The sequence below is a fragment of the Hermetia illucens genome, chromosome 1 (assembly GCF_905115235.1).
Source record: "Hermetia illucens chromosome 1, iHerIll2.2.curated.20191125, whole genome shotgun sequence".
Taxonomy (NCBI): domain Eukaryota; kingdom Metazoa; phylum Arthropoda; class Insecta; order Diptera; family Stratiomyidae; genus Hermetia; species Hermetia illucens.
The window spans coordinates 135996300-136022983 of record NC_051849.1 but is presented as its reverse complement, the minus strand read 5'-3'; the positions used below and the strand labels follow the sequence as shown (position 1 = coordinate 136022983).

General features: G+C 42.5%; 1 protein-coding gene and 1 long non-coding RNA gene across 2 annotated transcripts; both read left to right on the top strand.

The window, feature by feature from the left end:
• Nucleotides 1-683: 683 nt before the first annotated feature.
• On the top strand, nucleotides 684-15018 carry LOC119661672 (MPN domain-containing protein CG4751). The gene is made up of 7 exons (XM_038071109.1): nucleotides 684-1153; nucleotides 1295-1435; nucleotides 1496-1733; nucleotides 1787-1889; nucleotides 1947-2116; nucleotides 11864-12112; nucleotides 12187-15018. The coding sequence occupies exons 1-7, from the start codon at nucleotides 1022-1024 to the stop codon at nucleotides 14601-14603; spliced, it is 3450 nt and encodes a 1149-aa protein (XP_037927037.1). The 5' UTR covers nucleotides 684-1021; the 3' UTR covers nucleotides 14604-15018.
• A 1713-nt stretch (nucleotides 15019-16731) lies between these two features.
• LOC119661673 lies at nucleotides 16732-17491 on the top strand. The gene is made up of 4 exons (XR_005250607.1): nucleotides 16732-16867; nucleotides 16932-17110; nucleotides 17197-17307; nucleotides 17364-17491. It is a non-coding gene; the product is annotated as an uncharacterized LOC119661673 (long non-coding RNA).
• The last annotated feature ends 9193 nt before the right edge of the window (nucleotides 17492-26684 follow it).

Sequence of the window (26684 nt, the reverse complement as noted above, 5' to 3'; positions counted from 1 at the left end):
ATAAAACGAAGATACTTTCAAAAATATAATGATAATCTAAGAAAGCAATTGAGAGGTCAACATTTGTGGAAAATATCCTAAGTGAGAATAATTATGCCAACCTGTGTATTGTTTTCAAGTCTCTATAGTTTCATAACCATTGAATGTCGGTTACTTGTTTAGAAAAATAATTGAAAAAATCAGCCTTTTTCGTTTAATTATATATCTTCCCATAAGGCAGTTACAAAATTGGTCGAGTTCTACTTTTTAGATATTATTATTTACATTTTTTGTTAAAAACTTGAAACTGAATTGTATTTTTCGTGTGCATGCTTTAATTATGAAATATAGAAAATTTAAAGTAAAGCTGTCTAAAAATATTTCATTTATTTCATATTTGGAAACATTCGATCGGACCTGCGAGACACTGTATATTGCGTATACATATTGTTTAAATTTATTCAGAAAGTTCTAAGTTAAAGAAGGAAAACTATTTAAGTAGCTTTGAACATACTTACTGTATGCGGAAATGCATATAATATGTACATACTCACAGAATATGCTTCCAATCAAAACTCATCCATTCCACTGTTAGTTTCGCTTAAAACTGCTGTTTCTGTATCTGGATTATCGGAATAAGATTGTCTATTTACGTATAACAATACAATTATGATCCACGAAATATTAAGAAATCATGCACGACCGCGTACAATTCTCTCGAGGAACTGTGAAATATTAAAACAAACATGCATGCAGAAAACTGCGACGAAAATATCGCAACTATAACCGAGTATTTCTTATCTCTGATTATTAAGAACGACTTTTAAAGGTGTAATATTCAATTCGAATATTTACGCTTGAAGGATTGCGAACTGCATTACCGCAGTTGAAATCACGTTGGTTGTTTACAGTCTTCGCGTCTACCTCACCCACCAGCGTCGACACCTGTCAAAATTTGGTTGTTTTGTGTGACCATTTGTCTGCCTTTACGCAATTTCAACTGTTATTTAAGTGAAACTGAGTGAAGTCCGTACCAAAATCAATGCAAGAGCCAGAGAATCTCACCGCTACACCCGATGGGCAAGAAGACCAGCCCACGAAACCTATAATCGAGCCAAGTGAGAAGGATCACGAAAGCGATGTCGCCGAAGAGGAGAATGAAAATGACGAGGAGGTAAGGGAATCCACCGGCGCGGTCCTGTAGTGTCACATTTACTTGCTGATTTGCGCTGCCTATAGTTGGCAATATATACGAGAAAATTGCAAATGCTCGTGCTTATGAAAAATTATTTTTCTAACACATATTCCTTGACAGAACAAAGGAGAAATGGATGGCGATGCGGAAGCCGAGAACTTCGAGGGATTCAATGGGTCTGGCCGCACAGTTACTTTACAGATGCTTCTAGCTGCCAACGTCCTGCAACCAGGACGAGCTGCAATGACAATCGAATATCTGGTAATGTTGACTAACATTAATGCTTTCCAATTAGTTGAATTTTCAAATTTCCAAATTCAGGGCCAGAAGTTTGTGGGAGACCTATTGCCAGATGGTAAAATAAAATCACACGAAACTGAAACCATTTTCTTATCGCCCAGTGCTTGGGCCATGCACTGCAAACGGATCATAAATCCAGAAAAGAAGTCAGGGTGCGGCTGGGCTTCAGTGAAATACAAGGGAAAGAAATTAGACGCATACAAAGCAACTTGGATGCGAAAATGTGCCCAACAGAATAATTCAACACCTAGTGAAGGAGGTAGAAAAGTTGCATACATCGCAACCACGCAATTATTTAAATTTGCTTTGCAGATGAACCGGAGAATGAAACGGAGAAGAAACCTGTCACACCACCGCCTCCAGTCAAAAGGACAGTTTTAGCACATAATACAATAAGCAACCGGAATGTTTTGCAGTAAGTTGTTATGGAGTTACCAATTTCTGATTGATTTTTCTTTACATCTTCTCACAGCGATGCAAACACCCTAATCGAAGCTGTAACGTTCTCATCCCTCAACAAGTTGCAGCCTTTCTTGGTTACATTCAGCTCGTCTGCACTACTACTAGCTGATTTCCATACCCATCTAACTTTTCAAGAGGTTTGTGGTTACTTGGGTGGCACATGGGATGTCAATTCACATAGTAAGTACATACGTGCTATTTTTATTAGTTTTTGTGAGGTTCTGTGTGAAACAAAACCTTATTAAAATCGATTCAATGTCCGTTGTCCGTCTGACTGTCACTCTCGAAGCGGAAGGGGCTATTCAATTTTTTTACTGGGCATTAATGAGTAAAACACAATGTACTAAATGAAAGCTAGCCCTCAAAATGCATCCCATTCCGATATCTGCTCAAATTGAGTTTGTAGGTAGTGTCCAATACAGATGGATATAAGTCTACGTTAATATCAGCGGTACTCAATTTATGTGCATACGTGTTAGGGCGCATGAAGTAAAGTGGAAATATTCAGATGCGTAAGATCAATTTAGACAATTATGTGCGTATTTTCATATGTGCGCATCAGTATACAGTAATAAACAGTGTTTGTCTAGGATGTACGAAAGGAAAAAAGTTCTGGACATAAAATAAACAGCAAACTTTTATACCCGAAGCGTCCAGCTTCCAATATTGCGATTTGCTTTTATCATGTAGTTTCATACCAAATGTGGGATTTTCAAGGGGTAAGAAAAACTCGATTATTTATGTGTTGATTCTTTATTTATTCTCTTATTCCTCAAAACAAAAAAGCTAGTATCTTTTTGCTAGAAAACTTCTTCAAAGGCTGCAATTACAGCCTTTTGGTTGGAGTGTGCTTTCCATATAAATAGTTTCCCAAACTCCGAAAAAGATGATAAACGTTGGTGGCAGGTCTGGAGAATGTGGGTGGTGAGCCAAAACTTTGTACTGCATATCCTGTAGCCTTTACACGGTTAAACCGAATACATGCGATCGTGCGTCATCGCGTAACAGAATTGGTCCATGCTTATTCACTAGTAAAGGCTGTTTTAAACGCAATTTCGCGTGAATTTCGTCCAATTGCGCACAGTAGGACATCGCCGTTATCGATTCAGGAAAGAGCGGTTCCTTTATGTGTCGTATCAGCGACGAAGAGGCTACCTCAACTCTGAGCATTTTGTTTTTTTCGGTTAGTTCATGTGGAACCCACCAATTGAGTATTTTTCACATTTCCGAAAGGATTCGAATATCTCTCGTTATAAACATATCTATAAGAACGAATGCATTTTTCCATTTGCTGACAATGTGGCGGAACAAACAACTTTCTTGTCGGACGCACGCAAGTGTGACGGCCATATCATCGAAAAACAACTTTTGACAACGAAAACTGTTTTTCGATATCAAGTCTGTTCGAGACAAGTTTAACAACGATTTGGGGGCTCAAAGTGATTTGGATACGCAGTTGCTATTGCGAAATGTTATCGAGACATTTAATTCCAATGCCACTTCAATATCTCGAATAACGTCCCCCGATACGTTTATTCCAAAGAACACTCAAACATCAGACAAGTAAACGGCTGTCCGGTCAACCAAGCGGACAAGTGACCTCCCTCCAGAAAGTGAAGCCACCATCGTTTGCATCGGCATCTCCACAACTTCACAGCATGTGTCCGTCAGCACTACACGACAACGTGAAGATGCCACTTCCCTCGAATCGAAGCCCCGCTCACCCAAAGCTGCAGGTTATCCAGGGCGTCAAAAAATAAAGTGTTTTAACATCAGCATTGACCCAAGATGTGTCCGGATAGCTGAGTGGTTAGAGCGCAAGGCGTCGTACGGAAGGTCGCGGTTCAAATCTCATTGGTGACAGTGGAATTTGTATCGTGATTTGACGTCGGATACCAGTCGACTCAGCTGTGAATGAGTACCTGAGTCAAATCAGGGTAATAATCTCGGGCGAGCGCAATGCTGACCACATTGCCTCCTAGTGTACCGTTACGGTCTTGAATGAAGTGCTCTAACACACTTCAAGGCCCTGATCCAACATGGATTGTTGCGCCAACGATTATTATTATTATTATTGACCCAAGATATTAAATATCGCTCTGATAGTGCTGTTTCATGGGAGTCTGTCTTCAAAAATTCAGTTTTATTCATATTCAATATGAGAGCGTGTTGCATGAGGCGATCATTTCATTTGTGAACACGTTGCTCGAGATTGTTTTTGCTATTTGCCAGGAAAACATAATCTACATAAAGCAGTGTATAGGGCGCTGGAGGTTGGATGTCCCGTTAGAGAGTATCTCTCATCATCATTATCAACAGCGCAATAACCGGTATCCGATCTAGGCCTGCCTTAATAAGGAACTCCAGACATCCTGGTTTTGCGCTGAGGTCCACATATACGACATCCCTAAAAGCTGTCTGGCGACTTCGCCTACGCCATCGTTCCATCTCAGGTAGGGTCTGCCTCGTCTTGTTTTTCTACCATAGATATTGCCCTTATAGACTTTCCGGGCTGGATCATCCTCATCCATACGGATTAAGTAACCCGCCCACTGTAACCTATTGAGCCGAATTTTATCCACAACCTGACGGTCATTGAATCGCTCATAGATTTCATCATTATGTAGGCTATGGAATCGTCCATCCTCATGTAGGTGGGGAGGCCAAAAATTCTTCGGATGTCCATATTCCAACAATGTTTCCATCGCTTGCCGCAGAGAGAAAATCTGATATGTTGCTGATTTGCCTGGAGTGAAGCCTCTTTGGGATAGGATAATGATGTGCTGGGCGTATGGGGCTATCGGACCTAGCAAGATAGCGGAGAATATCGTATAGACGGTATTCAGCAACGTGATCCATTAATTCGCTGTCCCATACCTTGACCATAAGTTGATGAACCACTTGGTGTAATTGGTCGCCTCCATATTTAACCAATTCGGATGTAATTCCATGGGCTCCTGGCGATTTATCATTTTTAAGCCGCTGTTGCTTCTATACTTGGTGGCAGCAGTATTTGTTCATCGTCTTCAGTTGCCGGGACCTCAAACTCGCCGATGTTCTGGTTGTTCAGTAGTTCATTGAAGTACTCAAGCTATTGCTCCAATATGCCCATTCTATCGGAAATCAAATTTCTTCTTTGTCTCGGCAGGATGAGCCTCGAGGTGTGTAAGACTTCATCTTGCTGACTTGTTGGTAAAACTTGCGCGCCTAGTGCGGTTGTTCCCTGTCGTTTTCGAGGTCACAGATCTGTTGGTTTTCCCAGACTTCCTTTTTTTCATCTGTGAAGTCCTTTTCCGTTCGTCAGATTTCGTGATAAGTCTCTGTGCGTGCCCGCGTCCTGTGAGGATGCAGCATTCTTCCGTTCCGATGCTAGCTTACATTCATCGTCAAACCAGCCGTTCCAACGCTTTTTGCGGCTGGGGCCAAGTATGTTTGTGGCCTTATCAATGACAACGTTCTTCAGGTGATTGTAAAAATCATTTATCACTTGTTGAGGGCGGTGCTGTGGATGGCTTCAGTGTTAAGTTTTACCTGGGGGATTCTGGGCGGTGTTGCTATTCGACCTCGGAGCACCATGCCCAACGAGATAATGATCCGAGTCTACATTAGACCTATATTCATTCATCAAGATTGAGAGGTGGCGGCGTTCGATCAGCACGTGATCAATTTGGTTGAAAGTGGTCCCGTGTGGAGAGGAACATATATATTTCTGACCGCTTTCCGCGCAAACCAAGTACTTCCAACAACCATTTCGTGTGACGCTGCTAATTGAATAGTCCGCAGTCCGTTATCATTTGTATTTAGATGTAAGCTATGAGAGCGAACGTATCCCCGAACGTTACCCTCACTTGGTTGTTAAAACCCCAAGTATGATTTTGATAGCATACCTGGGACAGGCTTCGAGGGTTCATTCTACTGCCACGTAGAAGGTATCCTTTTCCGACTCTGCAGTCTTCCCTGTTAATGAGGCTTCTATTTCTAAATTTGCCTCGCAAACGCAGAGTGCATAGCCGTTCGCTTATATTTTCAAAGCCGATAACAGCAGATGTCTATAGCAAGAACAAAGAGGAGTGGTGAGAGGGTGCTTCCTTGATGAACACCGACAGAGACACAAAGCGGTTTTGGTACACAAGCCTCACTTCGAATTTTGCTTTTCGGATCATGGTAGAGTTCTGCTGACACTAGGTGTTATTATAATGCATACCAGATGAGTTCGTGTGATACACGGTCAAACGATTTCTCCAGGCGATACTTGTCATTATGTTTCTCTATGAGTCACCGCACAGTATGTATTGTGTCAGTAATTACGCAGTTTTTGACAAAACCCACTTCATTAATCGTTATTTGAACAGTATCACGAATACAGTTGTCAACAATGGTTTAGAAATTCTTCACGATATGGAATGGCGACCAGATCGGGCAGTAATTTTACTATACTGCTCGACTTCCTTTCTTTTTCTTTGGAACTGGTACTTTCTTCCCAGTCATTCTGCCTTCCTGATATTGTTGTGCAGTAGTTAACTAATTTGTTAGTTAGCTAATTATTCGGCTAATAATTGATTCAGTTATTAGTTGCAATGATCGACTAACAATTAATTAGTTGTAATAAGAATTTAGTATAGTGGATTAACTTCAACTTTACTATATTTTTCTCTTTCCCTGGTCTCAGTATTTTATTTTTGTTTTACTGAAGATAATACAAGGTACGTTGCCTCAAATCGTCCCCCTTTACCTGGGCTTGGGACTCAACATGTTATATTAAATAACATGGCGGAATTTGGTGTAATCTTTTTAGAATATTGTAATGATATACGCCTTATGGAAAAGGCACAGGTTAGGCAACAAATTTGTTATATAGTTGGTTTATTTTCTAAATATCAAAAACTGACTGAACACACTATCAATATGTATCGAATCCGGTAGAGTTGGAACTCTTAGAGATGGTATAACAACGATAATATAACAAAGAGAAGAGAACTTATCTTTACAGTCAACATGCTCAAAAGAAGTGAAGCAGCCGGTCTTAACGGTCTCTCTACAGAACTTTTTTCGTGCAACCCTTGCCGTCTCAGTAGAGTTTCTTCTAGTTTCCACTCATTCGTAAATCGTAAGAATGTAAGATCTATCACAGTGAATGGAAGAAGAAATAGTTAGGTAGTTCTCTGAAAACTTGTCCTGTCATACTTAAAGGCTTCTATAATTTGTTACCCCACATGGCTAATACCCCTCTTTTCAAGGTCATTCATGTTAAACTCAGCGTGCTAGTACCTGTTCCAAAGACGTTGCAATCGATGTCGAATTCTAAGTTTTGTCCAAAACAATTAAGTGTTTTACAATTTCTTATATAATATTAAAAACTTCCAAAATTGATGAAAAATACTTAAAATGATTTTCTTTTTGTAATTTTTCGCAATATGTAGGTTCAGCTAGTAGATAGTACCATAAAAATGATGTGTTGAATATTTTAGCAATACCAAAAAGGTATTTTTTTATTTATCTTGGACACCAACTTGAAAAAAACTGGTATAACATAAAACGCGTTTAAAGCTTCAATAACGAAAAATTGATAATTATAAGGACTGGCAACCATTCAGCTGGCGTGTGAATTCTCATTGGCGCGAAATGTGTCCATTCACACCCCATATCAATCGCGGATGTAATCATGGTGTGTCACGCCATTCACGAAACGCAGCATCTTTGTCGCCGTTACCGCTAGTCGCTGTTGATAGACTTTTATAGTAGTCGTCCAACAACCGTCGGGGCGAACGACATTACAGTAAATTTTGGATTTGAGACATTTGTTAACGCATCGATCACAAAAAACGCCAGTTGTGGAACGTCACTTCATCCAAGTTGCTTTGATGCATGAAGCAATTTCATAATCCACTCCACTATTAGCTGATTGCATTGATCCGAGGCAGATTACTCAATTCTCGCCAGGCCTTACAACTGAAGTACATAGCGCCTGTTTTATTGGGGTCGGTCAGCAAAAATTCAGTTTTATTCAGATTCAGCCTGAGACCGTGTTGCATGAGGCGATAATTGCATTTTTTGACAAGTTGCTTAAGATCAGCTTCTTTATAAATTTCTATGGAAACTTCATTTGCATAAAGCAGTGTATATGGCGCTGAAGATGGCTTGTGTGATATCCACCCATCCAGTATCCATAGTCAGAACAAACAAGTCGGAATACCGAAAGCTTTCATCTTATGTAAGAAACTACAACGCACATTTTTTTATCCGTATATAGCTACAAACCCAACCTATTCCTTCATATTTTTCCAAACTATAAAACATACGTACATATTACGGCCATAGATATTATCCTCGCCCTAAACAAACAAACTGCCTATTTCCGAATACTGTACATATATATGCACGCATATAAATTGGTCGTACTCATATTTCCGATATACTTCGTGCACAAAAGCATACATATGTACATATATAGTACGTATATTAAATGCGGCTGGTTTAATGTACAAATATATCTATCTGAATTAGACAATAGGTAGTGTCTGGTGTCTGGTTGGAGTAAATGATATTCATATACAAATGACTAAAAAACTAAAACGAAATATTCCTTTGCGACTCCATTCATAAGAAGTTATTTCGTTATGGTATTGATGAATTGATATGTGATGATGACGTCATACAGGTTGCAGTTTCACCCTCTATAACTGTATTAGTTCGATTTTTTTCAAACTTGACCAAATTATCCATTATGTTATTCCTTATACCCATGCCAAATGCCGGGAAAATTTCTAAAATGTGGAAATATACTATTATTAACTTTATTTGTGCAGATTTCGTAGAGATGCACCATTTCAGATTTTTTGGTTGGATAGGTTCTGAGAACGAGATCTGTTACACTTTTTGTGGGCCATATTTTGAGCGCCTCACTCCCCTATGTTTCACCCAATATCAAACATGGAACCAGTTTTGAAAAGTACTAATTGAGACCTTTCATTTAATACCCCACATGGCCACATTTTATGAAAAAAAAATTTGCACCCTCCCTTCACATGTATGTGTAAACACAAAATGGTGTCACTTGCTGCATGTAAAGGGAACAGCACAATCGGTCAAACCGTCTCAGAATAAATCGGGTGTGACAGACAGACACCGTCTCGATCTAATAGGGTTTTGTTTCACACAAAATCTTAAAAAAGAGTGGCGGGAGAATTCTTCCTTGATGGAAACTGGCAGAAACACAAAGCGATTTTAATACACCTGCTACTCTTCGAACTTTAATTTTCGGATCGCGGTAGAGCAAACCTGGTGCTCTAGCAGTAGGTGTTGCCGGAGTGCATACCAGACGAGTTTTTGTGGAGCATACGATCAAGCGCCTTCTCTAGATCCAGAAACGTCATAAAAAGAGGGTATGCTTCTGATGATGGTTCTCCATGAGTAGCAGCGCACTGTGTATTACGTCAGTAGTTTCGCAGTACTTGACGAACCCGGCTTGATTCATCGTTATATGGACGATGTTGCGAATACGGTTATGAAGAATGCGTTCAAAAACCTTCATAGTATCAGGCAGCAACTTGATCGGGCGGTGATTCGCACATTCTGCTCGACTGCCTTTCCTTTTTCATATTAAAACGGTCGTGCTTTCACAATTGTTCTTTTCTCTCACGAAATCACCACCGTTTAATTCGAGTGTCAGTGCGCTCCTCATGTTGTTTTATATCGGTGGTTTGAATGGCAAAACTCATTTCAGGAAAAATCATTAAATAGCGCGAAACTAAAACCTTGGTAATTTCTTATAGACCAAAAGGACTCTGGAGAGCAGTCCACAATCTCCTGCGGAGTTATGTTATTGCACTTTGACGAGTCGCATCCCTTGATGATCACTTACGTATTGCGTCCACACCTTCTCGCAGAAGTGAAGATATTCCACTCGCTTTGTTGACTCAGCTTCAGTTTAGCGGACCCCTTGAACAGCTCACATGAAAATATCAATGAACCTTAGACCGCCATGATGAGTGCTCTACCGAAACTTGGAAGCAGATCGAAGATCGCAGTAAACTCCAGACTCGTAATGCCGCTTGAAGCACGCCATTTCAAAAGGGATTTTATTATAACTCTAGCCGGATAGGAAGCAGTTTGAGAAGTGGGGCGAACGTTTCACCACGGTTGATTAAATACATAGTCAACTTAAAATCAAGACAGCTCCAAACAAAAGAGAAATCATCTCGGACCATCAATGCCCCCCCCCCTTTTTTAAGGTTTTGTGTAAACACAAAACCTTATTAAAATCGGTTTACTGTCTGTCTGTCTGTCCGTCACACGCATTTTTCTCGGAGACGGTTATAGCGATTGACACCAAATTTGGTAGAAAGGTGGGAACTGTGAACGCTCACGCATACAGTGAATTACATCCTTTTAGGTCGAATTTAAGGGGGGGTCCCCATACATGCAAAAGGGGGGTGTAAAATTTGTTTTCATCAAATATAGTCATGTGGGGTATCAAATTAAAGGTCTCGATTAGTACTTTTCAAATCCGATCTTAGTTTTGACATTCGTTGGAAGGGTGGGGAGCGCGGGGGGTTGAAAGTGATCACTTTTTTAAGGGGGCCATTCTCAGAAACTACTAAACCGAAAAATCTGAAAAAAATCAGGAGGCTGCCACTATATGGTGCCTGGGCTCCGAAATACCTTCCATGCCGATATCTGTTTAAATAAAGTTAATAATAGTATATTACTACAATTTTTTTGTAATTGGTTAGAAACCCCCCTTGAGTTCATCCTAATACCATGAAATTTTGCAGTGATATAGGTTAGAATATAGAGCATGATCTTACCAAGTTTGGTGGAAATCGCACTATTACTAACAAAGTTATAATACCTCAAATTTGTTGCTTCTTCGAAAATTGAAGACTATGAATGTCAATATCACCCGAAAGTGGATACTCTCACATAATATATGGATATATTACGTGCTACGTACTAAGAAATACACAAAACCTTTCGTACCTGAAGCGTCCAGCTTCCGGTTTCCCGACTTGTTTTGCTTTTTCAAGGTAAAAATTCAGAGAAATTTAAAGTCCAAAGCCATATGGCAGCGTAACATTCTGTCGTGGATACTACTGCTTCTTGTTATCGGTATCGTGCTCCAAGCTCCTTTGTCCGAAGAACGTGCAGGGTTTTAATGGACCACATTTTCCCTCAAACACCTGTTTGTTCTCTTACTGACTCATGGACCTCGACCAAATGGCTATTGGTTTGAAGAAGGATATTTAACACATACGCTACTTATGATGTTTCGATCTCCTCGTTGGCAATAAATAAAAATTTGTATATTTAAATATTAAGTTTCATCAAAACAAACATCAGCAATTCAAAACTCTGTACACATTAACTTTATTTTTAACTATTTGACTTTTTAAAGTAAACTTCGAACTGTTCGACCGGACATTTGCAATTCGTGTCAACGCCGCCGTGGTTGGAAACAGAAGAGACCGACTTATTTCCATGCGGTCCTTACTGTCCCAACCAACGGCATTTTTTTACCGCTGGTTCTCCACTCCCCTGGTCCGGCTAAGATGAACACCAACAAAACAAAGGTTCTCAGTCTGATGGGTCACTCTTCCTATCTGCATTAACGGGCAGAACATCGAGGACGTTATTGAAAATTAGTCTATCATGGTTTTTGCTGACGATACACAAGATTGAGATTTTGTAAGATTTTGACTATGAATTATCGGGTGTTCAATAATCGAAGTACGGCAATATTCTGCTTCACTGAAAGAGAATGCTATGAAATCTAATAAATAATTTGGTGGGGATCCCATAGAATCTATTTAAATGTGTGCTCGGTTTCTATGTACTTAGTATGTCTCTCCTTTCTTACGCTTTTCTTTATTTGATTGTTTGATTGCTTGCATTTTCGAAATTATAGTAAAACAAATACAATTTCCTCAGCTTTAGCCATCACAAAGTGCTACCCATGCCGAAATAGCCGACATGATAGAAAGAAAGCTGCTGACGTCGAAAAAGAAATACAAAAAGCTCTGATGAAGGATCAACTCATCCTAGTTGGCTGGTATCATTCACATGCAAAATTCCAACCGCAACCAACCCTTCGTGACATTGATGCGCAGCTGGACTACCAAATTAAAATGCGCGGTCCATCAGACGTCACGTACACCCCATGCATTGGCTTCGTATTTTGTAAGTCATAAATTATTATTCTATATCTAAAATTTAACTATCCGTAATTAATCCGTTAATCGTAATTATAACAGCTCCATACTATGAGGAAAATCCGACGCAAGTCTCAGATATGACTCCGTTTTGGGTTGTACCGCCGCCAGAAAATCGACAAATGTTTGAATATGGTCGCCCCATGTACATGGAATACACAATTGTTCCTGACAAAGAAATTCCGGAAGATACTCGCAAGGAAATGCAATCGTGTGCCGAATACTACTCTCAGTTCTGTGGGGAACTGGTTGATTTCAAGGATACACATAAAGATGTGACTTTTATAGAAAAGCTGAAAATTTCACTTTACCCAAAGTTCCCACCAAAACAGGACGACAAAGAGTTTTGGAATTTTGTATGTAGACTCTTAGAATGCGATGAGGAAGAAGAGTTTATTGCTCCAAAATGCGTGTCAAAGATTGTGCCGAAAGAGGAAATTAAAACTGAGATTAAAGAAGAAATTAAAGAGGAGTTACCTAGCGCATCAGACATCAAAGTTATGTCTTTACAGGAACAACTGGCTCTTCCATCAGGGTTGAATATGAACCCGACTCGATTAGCTTCCCCGTTAGTAACGCCAGCAATCGCAGCCATCAGCAACTCGGCAACTGCTACGGCAACAGCCGCGTCTTCACCTCGAGACAGTCCTATCACCATTCCATCGAACTCAGCTAGTCCAGCGAAATTTGAATTGCCTGTCCGCGCAAGTCCATCACCTGCCAAATCTGATACGTCTTCTAGCCGGACTCGAACTTCTCCGGCTCCTAGCCCTGGCAAGTTTAGCATCAGTGACATTTCCCGGAATAGTCCAAGCGTGACGCCTAATAAGTACGAACATGTTCCAACATCCTCGACGAATGATTTGATGACGGCTACTATGGCATCCTTTACGGGTCAGTTGTCGCCAAATTTCTTACCAAGTGATTTGAACGCTTTTTTCCAACAACAACAAAAGGACTATGGCAATTCTTCACTTAATCAACTGGCAGCTGCAGCTGCCAAAGTTGGTGGGAAAACATCTTCTGCGCCGGTTGAACACAATCTTTATGAGAAAGCAGCCGAATCGTTATATGGAAGCAATTTTAGCATGCCGGCAACATCCAAGTCATCAGAATCCCATTCGATGCAGAAGCCATCGAAACAAGATACAAAGTCAATGAAGCAATCATCCGGCACGTCATATAAGACAAAGCTTATGAAAGAGTTGGAAGATCTCAAAAATGATCCGATAAAAATCAGCGAATTGATGCGTTCACCAGAGTACGCAGCACTGCTTCTACAACAGGCCGAAGCTCTAGGTGCTACCACCTTAGGAACTCTAGGTCTCAATGCTGATTTTTCGTTTTTGGGTGGAACTCAAAGTAAAAAACAACAACAGCAGCAGCAGCAACAACAACAACAGCAAGCTCAACAAGCCATAGATTACACTAACTTGCTTCAAGCTTCCAAGCTCCTGGGCTATGATGCATATATGCAGCAAGCTAAGTCGGCAACAGACCTGAACGCATTTTTCCAGCAGCAACTTGGTCAAAGTTTGAAAAAGCAACAACAGCAGCAACAACCGGATTACACTACTTTACTTCAAACATATTCGAAGCTATTTGACGCTACGAATCCCTATGCAACGAACAAGAGTGCCGTGCCGCCAGAACTCACAGCGCTTTTGAATTCAACTTCTGTACCGCCAAGTAACAGCAGCAGCAGCCGAAAACAAAAAGATCAATCCAACGATATGCTGAATCAACTTCTACAGTCTGACAAGAATGCTGACATCAACTCGCTTCTATATCACCAAAGTAAAACAGCGGCCGATTTGAATGCTCTTTTCGTACCGCCAACGGCTTCCGTAAGCTCGTCAAAATCGATGACGGACCCTTCGGCTTACTATTCACAATTAGCACAAGAGAAAATGCAAGATTACGCGGCACTATTTCAACAACATCATGCAAAATACGGGATTCCAGATCCGCTGTCAAAATCGACATTGGCTGCCAATAATATGTTCATGTCACCGTCAGCTTTGTTGAAACTGCAACAGGAATCGTTAAATGCTATGATGATGAAACCGCCAAAGTCAAGTGCGTCGTCTTCGTCTTCCTCACGCGCCAGGGAATCATCTGCATCACCGGCTCAGGAGCGACTTACTCCAACGAAGAGTGGAAGAGGCGAAAGTCCTGCCTCAACTTCTGGAATGAAATATAATTTCAGTGCGGTGGACCTAGCTATATCAAGTGTTCCGCCAAACAGCACCCCATCCCCTTCCCCGTCCGAATCATCATTAAGGCGACCATCAGATACTCCACCTGTTGATTTGAGCCGTGTTTATCCTGAGCCACCTCAAACGAAAAAAAGAATGGAGTTCTCATCTATCGCTGATCTAGCAGCTCCGCCTCCAACCAAGCAAGCAAAACCTAATGAGCGCGAAGATCGCGTTTTGAATCTTTCATCAAATGATTGAACCAAATGAAATTATCCTGGAGACACCGTTGTGCAGTAGATATTAGAAGAAGTTAATCTCAGTATTATAATGGATTTGAATAGGAGCTCGCAAGAGTTTTAATCTAAGTTTTCGAGTTGAGGAGCAAAGGCGTGTAGTTTGTGGAGTTAATTTCTTGATAGAATGAGATACAATATTTGCATGACTACCTAATAAATCGGCGGTTCAATATGTTTTTTCATTGGGTAACTTCACAGTTTTACCTCTCTCTCTCTTGCCGTGGCCGGAAGTGAGTTTGTGTCATATACTTATGTTCCCTGCAAGATATTTCCTCATTTTTCATTAACACGCACTTCGCTCGTAACTCATCCAATTATTAATCGAAAAAAAGTATTTTTAATTCGCGACTTTATGACAAATATAACATTTTACTGGACTCGAGTTCTTTCCTTACATTGCGAGCCTTGGGGTTCCCCAGAGTTTTGCAACCAACGCGATTCTTCGGTATTTACCAATTTTCAGATACTGTCTGAGATCCCAATGATTTCAAATTGACAAATGAACACATGGAAATTGTTTAGATTAATTTGAGCCAAAATTCTAACCATGTAAAGTGTTCATACTTTCTTATGCTATTTCAGATAAAGCAACACAAATTTCTTAAAAAATTTTCACGTAGCGCAGTGATAAGCGTTTCCAAAACTTGAACAAATTAATTGTAAAATAAATGTTAACATTCTTCAAAAGCGCAAGTTTCATGATTTGTAAGTCAATTCAAGCACGATTTTGACAGCGCCGTTGCCAATTCGATTACAGTAGCAGAAAAATATGCATCAACAAGTCTTCCGATGATTAGAGCAAAATCGTTTAAGGGGAGATCAGACCCAAAACTGCCCACAAAATTGGGTTCTTTTATTGCATTAAAAAAATTGGTCGTTTTCTTCTGCAAATTTTGATATCAAAATTGTAAAGAACACAAAACTGAAACCGCTTTAAAAAAATGTTGGTCGACTCATTCCACCAAAAAGGAAAGCGTGTAGAAAACGAAAGATAAAAAAATGTGAAAAAAAACTTTTTCCGAAAACATTTAAAAAATATTTTCCATGATCACGCCACATGAACCAACCATAAAGGGAAGGCTATGAGAGCAAATAATAATGAAACAAAAAGAAATCAACCCATATCGTTTTTCAGAAAAGTCCATCCAACGCTATAAGAAACGAAAATAAATCGGCACATATTTCATCATCACAAAATAATTAGTTGATAGATTTATTTCAAAATTGTTACAAACATTGCCCAAGGAAAATCAAAATCATATAGTTTCATTGAGTAGTTCTCAAAATATACATGTTTAAAAAAAGAGATTCGCGTTTCGGGTCTAAGTTGGTCCTGGTATCCCCTTAGCAGTCCAACAAAACCGACAGTATAATATCGAGGGGCAAACATTTTTTTGAAAGACATTTTACTTTACTAGTTTTAGTAATTAACATATCCTGACTTTGCTTTTGGAAGTGCAATCATTCGTTTTTCTATCGATTCCACTAAATTCTGCGCCGTCTCACAGAAACAGTAGCTTTCAACCATACACAATCGGATATGGGTTGCTGTTCACGCTTCCCATCGGAGGCTGACCCGCTACCCTTGAGTCCATCGTGATATTGTCCTGTCTCTAGGTATACGACTGGAAACCGGATTGTAATGAACTACCCTCCTTTTTCTCACGATAGTTTTTAGAGCTCCCTCCTATATCATCTAGAATTCCTTTTTCGCAAAAATTGCGGAACACTGTGAATAAACCGATAAAATCCAGAGCAGTAAATAAATTAAATCGCAAATGGTGTTTAGGACAACTGTACTTATTAAGCGGGCTTTTTAAATTCTCTAAATCCCAATAATTTTGACGGAATGTACACTATATTCAACAGTTCATTGAGAAAAATCTTAAAACATTTGTATCTGAAATGCAGCAATGACTCCCTGCGAAATAATTCACATTTTGCACATGAAGTGATTGTTGTGAGTCATCTACACAGTCAGATTCTATTTGGAATTAGGCTATAGAGATGAGAAAAAAACGCGTTGTCATTACACTTTTCGATGTTCTGTCATGGTAAGAAGGGAAGCTAGTGCAATTTAAAGATTGTGTCATCGCTTCCTCATTTTTATTCAAATTGCCAGATGAAACATTTTCGAATCATCACTAGCCTCTACCATTATTACTGTCCTGGTATTATAGACGTATCTAACTTCGAAGATCAAGGAACCTTCAAGAATATGAACTAGTAAATACAAGTTATCAATCGATCGTTATGCTGGTAAAAAAGCTAATTTATTATCTGTAAATAGATCTCCAAATAATAAAGTAAGAACTGTTAGGATCAAGGAGGCTGAAAGGGATCAGAAACCGTAGAAGGGACCCAATACAGCATAAAGAGCCTGGTTGCAACAAATGGATCCTCAGCGATCACAGTCGAAGTGGAATCAACCACGCAGAGTCAGGAAGTTGTCAGGCAATTCAAGAATAGGTTTGAAAATGAAATTATGATCTCCCTTGCGAAATATATTGAATAACTCCCTAACCAAGTATTTATTTATGCAAATTTTATCCCAGGAACCCTGAGGGAAAGATTCTAATGAATTGATACGTTACTGTGGACACCGAAAAACAGAGCAAACTTTAGGATTTTTTAGACCAAGCAACTTATCGATATTCGATAAAAAGGTTTTTATTACATAAGTATTGGCGAGTGCTAGTGAATTGTCGTAACTACGTTACAGGATCCATAACTGCAACAATTTTGATGATACAGAACTAAGACAAAAAGAAACCGATTCTTCTTCTCGAAAATTATTAATAAAAAATTAAACCATGCAATATAAAGAAAACATACTATATACGGGCCGAGGAACAAGTTGCTTTCAATATAAAGTAACAATTTCAAGTCAATCGAACTTCGTTGTTTCCAGAAAAATCCGTTTAAAGTTTTAAGTGCATAAATGACACTCATATGGAGTAATGAAATGTATGCGTAATTCGAGCTATTGCAGATTATTCTTGCTACGTGATTCTTAAGATATTAAAGAATAGTTTAAATGAAAAAAAAATGTTCGATTTCCCAAAAATTCTCGAGTGAATTTCTCCCTTAATATTGAAAATATTTTTAGCCTCCATATTCTCAGATTGGGTAGGGCTGACAACCCTACACGGAAAACCGATATTACGAAGCCACGAAAGGAGCCTCGGACAGGATGGATCTAACAACGACGAACCCGGCAACGACAACGGATTAACGATTTGCGCATTTTCTAATGGCACGTGCGCTCCCTGTACAGACCGAATGCTGCTGACCAGCTAGCCGATACCCTGTCCCAATATAGGGCTAATATAGAGATGCGATGGACAGGGACCGGTTTCCTGGAGAAGAGCCACTACACCATATATTATAGCGGTCATCCAGTAAACCATGTGCTCGGAGTAGGTTTCTTAGTCAGCCAAAAAATGAAACCTGTTGTTATCGGCTTTGAAAATATAAGCGAAAGGCTATGCACTCTGCGTTTGCGAGGCAAATTAAGAAATAGAAGCCTCATAAACGTTCACGCCCCTACAGAGGAGGCTGCAGAGTCGGAGAAGGATACCTTCTACGAGGCAGTTGAGCGGACCCTCGAAGCCTGTCTCAAGTATGATATCAAAATCATACTTGAAGATTTCAACAGTCAAGTAGGGACGGAGCCAGTATTCAGACGATACGTTGGCTCCCATAGCTTACACAAGGATACCAATGATAACGGATTGCGCATTATCCAGTTAGCAGCATCACACGAAATGGTTGTTGGAAGTACCTGGTCTGCGCGGAAAGCAGTTCACAAACATACGTGGGCCTCTCCAGACGGGACCACTTTCAACCAAATTGATCACGTGCTAATCGAACGCCGCCACCTCTCAGCCTTGATGAATGTCAGAGCATATAAGGGGGCTAATATAGGCTCGGACCACTATCTCGTTGGCATGGTGCTCCGAGTTCGAATTACGACACCACCTACAATCCCCTCTGACAATCAGGTGAGAGCTAACAATGAAGCCATCAACAACACAGCCTTCTGCGGCACCTGTAACAGGGAAATGGATGCCGCAATAACCGCAGTCAACAGAGGACCTGGAGATGATCAACAAATGATCTTCACAACCACCTGAAGAAGGTTATCATGGATACGGCCACAAACATCTTGGCCCCAGCCACAAAAGGAGTCGGAACGGCTGGTTTGACGATGAATGTAAGCTAGCAACGGAACGGAAGAATGACGCATACCGAGTAATGTTGCATTCTCAAAGAACGCGGGCACGCGCAGAAACTTATCACGAACTCCGTCGAGCGGAGAAGCGACTTCACAGACGGAAAAAGAAAGCCTGGGAGAACCAACACGTCTATAAACTCGAAAAGTACAGGGAGCAACCGCACCAGGCACACAAGTTTTACCAACAAGTCAGCAGGATGAAGCCTTATACACCACGATGCTCATCCTGCCGAGACAAAGAGGGAAATCTGATTTCCGACAGAATGGGCATATTGGAACGATGGGTTGAGTATTTGATGAGCTACTGAACAACCAGAACATCGGCGAGTTAAAGGTACCACGAACTGAAGACGACGGACAAATATTGCCACCACCAAGTATAGGAGAAACAGTCCGTACAATTCATCGGCTTAAAAATCATAAGTCGCCAGGAGCCGATGGAATTACAACCGAATTAATTAAATATAGAAGCGACCAATTACACCAAGTGGTTCATCAACTTGTGCTCAAGGTATGGCCCTGACCAATGTGCGAGGCCAGATAAAAGCAGCAGGATCACTCTCAAGACCATTCAACATCAACAACGCTCTACGACAAGGGGATGCCCTATCATGCGTCCTCTTTAACTTGGCCGTCGAGAAAGTGATCCGTGATACTGAGGTAAATGCAAGAGATACGACCTTCTTTAAGTTCACCCAACTACTGGCCTATGCTGACGATATCGACATCATGGGAAGAACCACCCGAGACGTGTGTGTGTGTGTGTGTGGTGGGGAGAAGCTACAGCTTCTGAGCACTCAGGCCGTGTTGGCCCATTGTACTCGCGTCCCCCGTCTAACGGAATATTCCGGACTCGTTAACGTATCGCAGGATTTCCGTTAGTGGATGTGATGCTACCCGTCGTAATTGGAGAACATCGGCACCAAAGATTTGATGCCTGATGCGTCCATAGGCGGGGCATTCACATAGGAAATGCTCCGTGGATTCCGCTTCCTCATTACAGGAGGGACACGTATCATCTTCGGTAATTCCTATTCTGAACATATGCCCAGCTAGTGAATTATGGCCTGTCAGAATGCCCACAATACACCTGCAAGTCCTCCTGCTTTTCGACAGGATAAACTTTGCGGTACGTATGTTGGGTTCTGGCAGGAAAAGTTTGGTGTGTCGAGCAGCATTAAAGCTCTGCCACCTGTCATTATGGGAAACTTGTTCCCAGTTTTTGAAAACAGATTTAGCCAATGCTACTGATACCCCAATTGCTGGCTCCGGTCCCGGCATAGGGGAGATTGACCCCTCTTTCGCTAAAGCGTCCGAGATTTCATTTCCTTCTATGCCACAGTGACCAGGTACCCAGAGTAGTTCCACCGTATTGAATCTAGACATAGAATTCAAACGGTTTCTGCATTCCTGAACGATTTTCGAGGTGATCAAAGGACTGCTCAATGCCCTCAGTGCAGCTTGACTGTCACTGCAGATTGCGATGCGCCTGCCCTTCAACCGCTCGTCAGTCACCCAGTTTGCCACCCTAAGGATCGCATAAACTTCGGCTTGAAAAACCGTTGCATATTGTCCCAAAGGAAAAGCCCACTTCTCGTTTTTATTCGAGAGGTAGACTCCGGCTCCAGAACCCTCTTCTGTTTTTGAGCCATCAGTGTAGAAGACTTCCGTATATCCCTCCACGCATTCCTCTGGGTCTTCCCAGTCCTCTCTACGCTTCAGGGTAACTACATATCTTCTACCAAACAGATGTATGGGGACACGAGAATCGGAAGGCATTGTAAGAACTGGATTCAGTCCTCCCAGTAACTCTTCCAATGCTCTGTGCCCCCCACATCCGTTGTTTTCCCATAGATCTAATCGAATTAGCCTATGAGCTGCTCTCATTGCAGTGCTTTGAATAAATATATCCAGGGGCTGCAAATTGAGTAGTGCATTCAGAGCTGCGCCGGATGTCGTGCTCATGGCACCAGTGATACCCAGACAAACAGTTCTTTGCAGTGCAGCTAGTTTACGGTGAAAACCTTTTTGTCTCACTTTAACCCACCACACTACGGATGCATATACGAACATCGGCCTAATGATGGCAACGTATATCCACATTACCACATGAGGTCTGAGTCCCCATGTCGAGGCAAAGGTCCGTCTGCACAGCCCATAAGCTGTGAGAGCTCGTTTCATCTTTACCTCTACATGTTTGTTCCAAAGAAGTTTTTTATCTAGAGTAACCCCCAGGTATTTCACTTCTTCGGAGAGTTGAAGGGTAGTACCCCTCATCTCAGGGAGGCAAAGTCCATCCAGTTTTCTCCTTTTTGTGAATAAAACCATTGTGGTTTTATTTGGATTAACTGACAAACCATGTCTAAGGCACCAGCTGTCTATCAAATCAACGGCACGCTGTATATTCCTACACACCGTTCCAAGATCCCGATCAACAGCAAGTACAGCCACGTCATCAGCATAAGCTTGAGCGTGTATTGGCAAATTTTGCAGTTCACATAGCAGTGAGTCGATCAGCATACTCCACAGAAGCGGCGAAAGCACACCTCCTTGGGGGCAGCCCTTCGTTGCCTCCGTAGTCAGGTAGCGATCGACCCCTACCTCAGCGCACAGCAATCTTTGCGTTAGCATAGCATGGATCCACTTAATTAAAGCATCATCAACACCATGCGCTCTGGCGGCATCACAAAGTTTTTGAAAAGGCGCACAGTCAAAAGCCCCTTCAATGTCCACAAACACCCCCATCGCGTACTCACCATTCAAAGTTGCATCCTCTATCTTTGTGACCAAAGAATGAAGAGCAGACTCACAGGACTTTCCACGTTGGTAAGCATGTTGGTTTTCACTAAGTGGGTGTGACCTAAGTGCCTTTCCACGAATGTGACGCTCCACCAGTCTCTCCAAACCTTTCAGCAAGAATGAAGTCAAGCTGATCTGTCTGAAGTTCTTTGGATTAGAATAGTCATCTTTCCCAGGTTTCGGTATGAAAACTACTTTAACCTGTTGCCAAGAAGAAGGCACGTAGCCCAGAGCAAGACATCCTCGAAAAATATTTGTTAGAGGTCGCTCTAAATGCTCCATACCCTCCTTTAGCATTGCCGGATAGATGCCATCCATGCCAGGTGCTTTGAAATGTTCAAAGGACAGTATCGCAGCTCTCACCTTTTCAAGGGTAACAACCGCTTTCGCAGTGTTCCAGTTCCTCTTGCAACACTTGCGTGTTGAAGGGGTTGCAAGAACCGTCAACTCTCCCCCTACCACTTCTCTCACCCGTTCCCCCGGGTGGTGTACTTCCAGGAGGGTCTGTACTGAGTCCAGTCTGGAGTTCGTGAAAGTACCGTCGGGTTTTCTAAGAGAATCCAACTTGGCCGACTCATCCCTTTTGAGGACTCTGCACAGCCTTGAAGTCTCCCTTTCGCCTTCCAGTTCCTCACAGTACGCTCTAAAGGAGTCTCGTTTCGAGCACCTCACGAGCCTCTTATATTCACGTTGTGAGTTCCTGAAATTTAACCAGTCTTCGTTCTTGTTACTTTTGCAAGCACGATTTAGAAGTCGCCTGGTTGATTTCCTGAGTTTTTGCAGTTCTCGGTTCCACCAAGGAACTGTTTTACCGCTTTGGCCTCGGGAAATAGGGCAAGCCTCTTCATAACACTCTAAAAGTGTGTAGTTCAGAGTTTTCAATTCATCTTCCAGCACCAAAGGAGTCCTTAGTCGCCTAGGGAACTGTACTTTATTGCCAAGAAGTTCATTGAACTTTGCCCAATCCGTTTTCCTAGGGTTCCGTCTTTGTACTGCAGACTGTTCGCCCGCAATAGTCAGATTGAATTCTAGATATCGGTGATCTGACAGTGAGACCTCGTCTAGCACTCGCCAGTGTGTAATCAACTCTAACAATTTTGGGGTACAGATTGTTAGGTCAATTACTTCGCTTCTTCTCGGTCCCACGAACGTAGGGGCGCACCCCACGTTTGCAGTCATAAGACCAGCTGAAGTGATGAAATCAAATAGCTTCTCTCCTCTTGGATTGCATTTGCTACTGCCCCAACAAATATGTTGAGCATTCGCATCGCAACCTATTAAGAGTTCGAGACCACTTGATTCTGCATACGCCACCAGATCCCTAAGTTCTTGCGTCGGTGGAGGATACAAAGAATCATAGGGTAAATAAGCGGAGGCAACTATGATGTTTTTCCTCTCGCCATTTATCTGGTATTGTATGATGACCGTAGCTAAGTCCTGGGAACAATATTGTCTCAGCATAGTTGCCTCTAACCGTCTTGACATCAGGACGCAAGCTCTCGGTCTTATGGATCTTTCGTCGTAGAAGATCCTAGCCCCCTTTACTGATCCAATACCACAGATTCTGTTAAATCGAACCCACGGTTCTTGCACCAGAAAGATATAGGGGAAATCCTGTAGCTTTGTCATTCTCGCTGCCAACAGGTAGGAGGGAGCTTTGGCATGCTGCAGGTTGATTTGACCAATCTTTATGTTTTTCGACATAAACTTAGTCTATTGTCTTATAGAAAACAGTTAGAAGCGTATGCGGCAGTCCGCGTATGACGGGGTTTCCCCCACACCGTGCCGCCAGAGACTCGATCCCCTCGTGATTGGTTTCTCTGAGAAAAGCCGTACTTGGGAGTACCGCAAATCCCATGTTCTCATCCACGAAAGATCTCACCTCATCCCGCAGAGCATTCGTCTGTTTTCTACTTAGCACCTTACTTGGTTTGCGGTGTCCGGGTTGCATAGATTCGATCACTCGAACTGGCATCAAGTCAGTTTCGTTCACGTCTCTGGCTTCCCTTCCTTCCGCCTGTTCCTTGGAAGGTGTAGGAGAAGTTACTAGCAGGTAGGATTCACTCTGTAGTCCCTTCCCCAGTGCGAGCCCCCATACGGGGGTTCCGCCTCTGTATGCACTATCCTCCGCGCACGTCTCCATTGTGGGAGAGCGCACCGAAGATGCTGCAATTTGCTCTATGTTGTGTAAGTCGAAGACCATCATTGTTCTTCGCTCTCAAAATGGAGATGATGCCCTACAGTCTCCTGATATGACTGAATTTCAGTCTATATAGGAAAAAGTGGAGCACCATATGGGGACTTCCCCTGAGCACATTCAGACTCTTTTGGTCCAGTTCGAATACCAAGTTGAAAACCTCCACGTTTGTAGATTTGTCCTTCCTGGCATTCATGAACTTTACCCTCCAGTGTCCAAAGTCCATGCCCGGGTTCTGTTCACCCAGCAAGCGGATGATGTCCTCTGCCTTCCTTCGAGGGCCCGGTACCCAACATCCGACATGTTCTGTCCTGCGTAGCTCAGTGTTCACAATAGTGAACTTGGGCCGACCGCCGGAACTCAAAGTTGGGATTACCTGCTGGAGCCACTTTAAGGCAGCCTCGTCAGCGCACTCCAAATGTAGAAGCCCATCACGAAAACCTTGATCGTTAAATCGTGGCTTCGTTCCAGGCTCCATCATTTTCTTCCACAGGCATTCCTGGAGGATGGTAAATTGTCCCTCTGACATTTTGCCATCCTTGGAGGAAACTCCCACGGCAGCAGTCAGAACAGAGGCCGCAGCTTGCGCATACGTCCTCTTCCTTCCCGCCTTCGTGTTCGTATTCCTGTGGGAGGGACCAGCTTCATTGAGATCTCTCTCGCTGATTTGATCACCTCCCGGCACACCGGTCCTAATCCCCGCGAGACGCGTGGATGTAAGCCCTGGTGCGGAGCACAATAAAGCGTCGGCCACAGCAGATGTGTTGGTCTTACGCTTCTTGCGCGCATTACCGCTGACTGAAGAGTCTGGTGCGTCCAGTGTGGATCTTACCGGGGTTTCCAGTTTATCCCCACCTTCCGCCGGAGATTCCGCTACCTTGCGTCCGATTTCTCTGGGCGTTACCGCGCCTAGTGGTACAGCCACGTCCATGTCCTCATTCCCAAGGTGCTTCATCTTCCTTCGCAGTGCTCTCTTCTGCCGTCGGCTTAGGGCCTTTCCAGGTTCACGGTGTTCGGACCGCTTGGATCCATTTCCACATACTGGCGTTGAACCAGTAGCGTCCACGTCACCAGCTTCCCGTTCTTCCGCTCTTCCCAGTAAGGATGGCGGAGAAGGTTCTGACAGGCAGGATTCAGCCTGTAGTCCCCCCTCCTTAGTGGCCGAAGTCCCCTTCTGCCAGGCCTTTCTCTTCCGCTTGCGGGTAGATTTGGGCTGTAGTACCGCGGACGGGCCGGCCGTAGTCGGATTTCCAGTTTCTCCCAATTTGAGAGTTTCCGTACTTTCCTTTCTGGCTAACTTCGCCGTAGGCACTAAATGCAAACTTTCCACTGAGTCGGAAAGCATGCCTTCTACAGATTGCTCTATAGGCAAATATGAACGTGGTGAGGCCTCCAAAATCCGCGCCTCGGCCGCGACATGATTGCTCATGGTCGCGGGTGGATTCGAAGTCTGTGACTTCTTACCACTTGGAGAGTTTATATCCAGTGTTTCCATATTCATATTTTGGACACCCTTAGTGTAGCAGTAAACTACTACAGGCTCCCCCACCACGACAAGGTGGTGTCCGAGGGGGAGTGTCCCGAGACGTACAAACTGTCTTTTAATCCAGATCGAGCAGGCGGCGCGAGATCTTGAAGGCAAGACAAAATATATGGTGGCAACGTCAGCACCGAAAACGAACCAGCCAACAACATCAAACCACACTGGTCAAACAGCAAGAATAAGGATAGGAGAATACAACTTTGAGACCGTTGGTAATTTCTCCTATCTAGGGTCGAAAATTACAACCGATAACAGCTACGATGAGGGAATCCGCGCAAGGTTGTTGTCAGCCAAAAGAGCCTATTTCAGCTTACAAAAACTGTTCCGCTCGAAACGTCTCACCATAGGGTCAAAGCTCTTATTGTACAAGACAATGATCTTGCCAGTCCTCATGTATTCCTCGGAGACCTGGGTTCTTAGCAAGAAGAATTGCGAACTCTTGACCGCGTTCGAGAGAAGAATTCTCCAAAGAATTTTGGACCCCCTACATGAGGATGGACGATTCTGTGGCCTACATAACGACGAAATCCATGAGCGATACCATGACCGTCCGGTTGTGGATAAAATCCGGCTCAATAGGTTACGGTGGCCGGTCACTTAATCCGTATGGATGAGGATGATCCAGCCCAGAAAGTCTATAAGGGCAATATCTATGGTAGAAAAAGGAGACGAGGCAGACCCTGCCTAAGATGGAGCGATGGCGTAGGTCGGGACGCCAGACAGCTTTTAGGGATATCGAATTGGTGGACCTCGGCGCAAAACCGAGATGTCTGGAGTTCCTTATTAAAGCAGGCCTAGACCGGATACCGGTTGTTGCGCCTTTGGTGATGATTAACTGTGCCAAACAAAAGGACTGTGTTGATGGTGATCGATGGTAGGTAATGGGCAGGATCCACCGAGAGTCCCCGCAACCAGGGATACTTTTGCAAAATGATATATTTCTGCATGATTCGAACCAGTCTGTGCCAGAGTCCCAGGACACTTGCTACTGATATATTGTGGTTATTGTACATTTCTGCGATTTTCCAAGCAAGTGGTCCATAGTTGACATTGCGCGTATTTACACTCAATGGTGTTATTATGAAGAATATCAACATCAGCAATGTACGCGGGGTGATCCGTCTTGGTTACCAATAGAGTATATTGTATATTGTTTAATATATGACAGTGAGTGAAAACTTGCCAGATTAACCACCGTATATTGCACCGATGCCATATCCGGGAGATGGTTCAACGGCGCGATAACAATGTATTCAGAAATGAGATA

Bases quoted from the DNA above. Each gene is read 5' to 3' on its own strand.
- LOC119661672 (XM_038071109.1), top strand. From the start codon at position 1,022: ATGCAAGAGCCAGAGAATCTCACCGCTACACCCGATGGGCAAGAAGAC. The intron at 1,734-1,786 runs GTAGAAAAGTTG...TTTGCTTTGCAG, and splicing joins TTCAACACCTAGTGAAGGAG to ATGAACCGGAGAATGAAACG. The intron at 2,117-11,863 runs GTAAGTACATAC...CAATTTCCTCAG, and splicing joins ATGGGATGTCAATTCACATA to CTTTAGCCATCACAAAGTGC.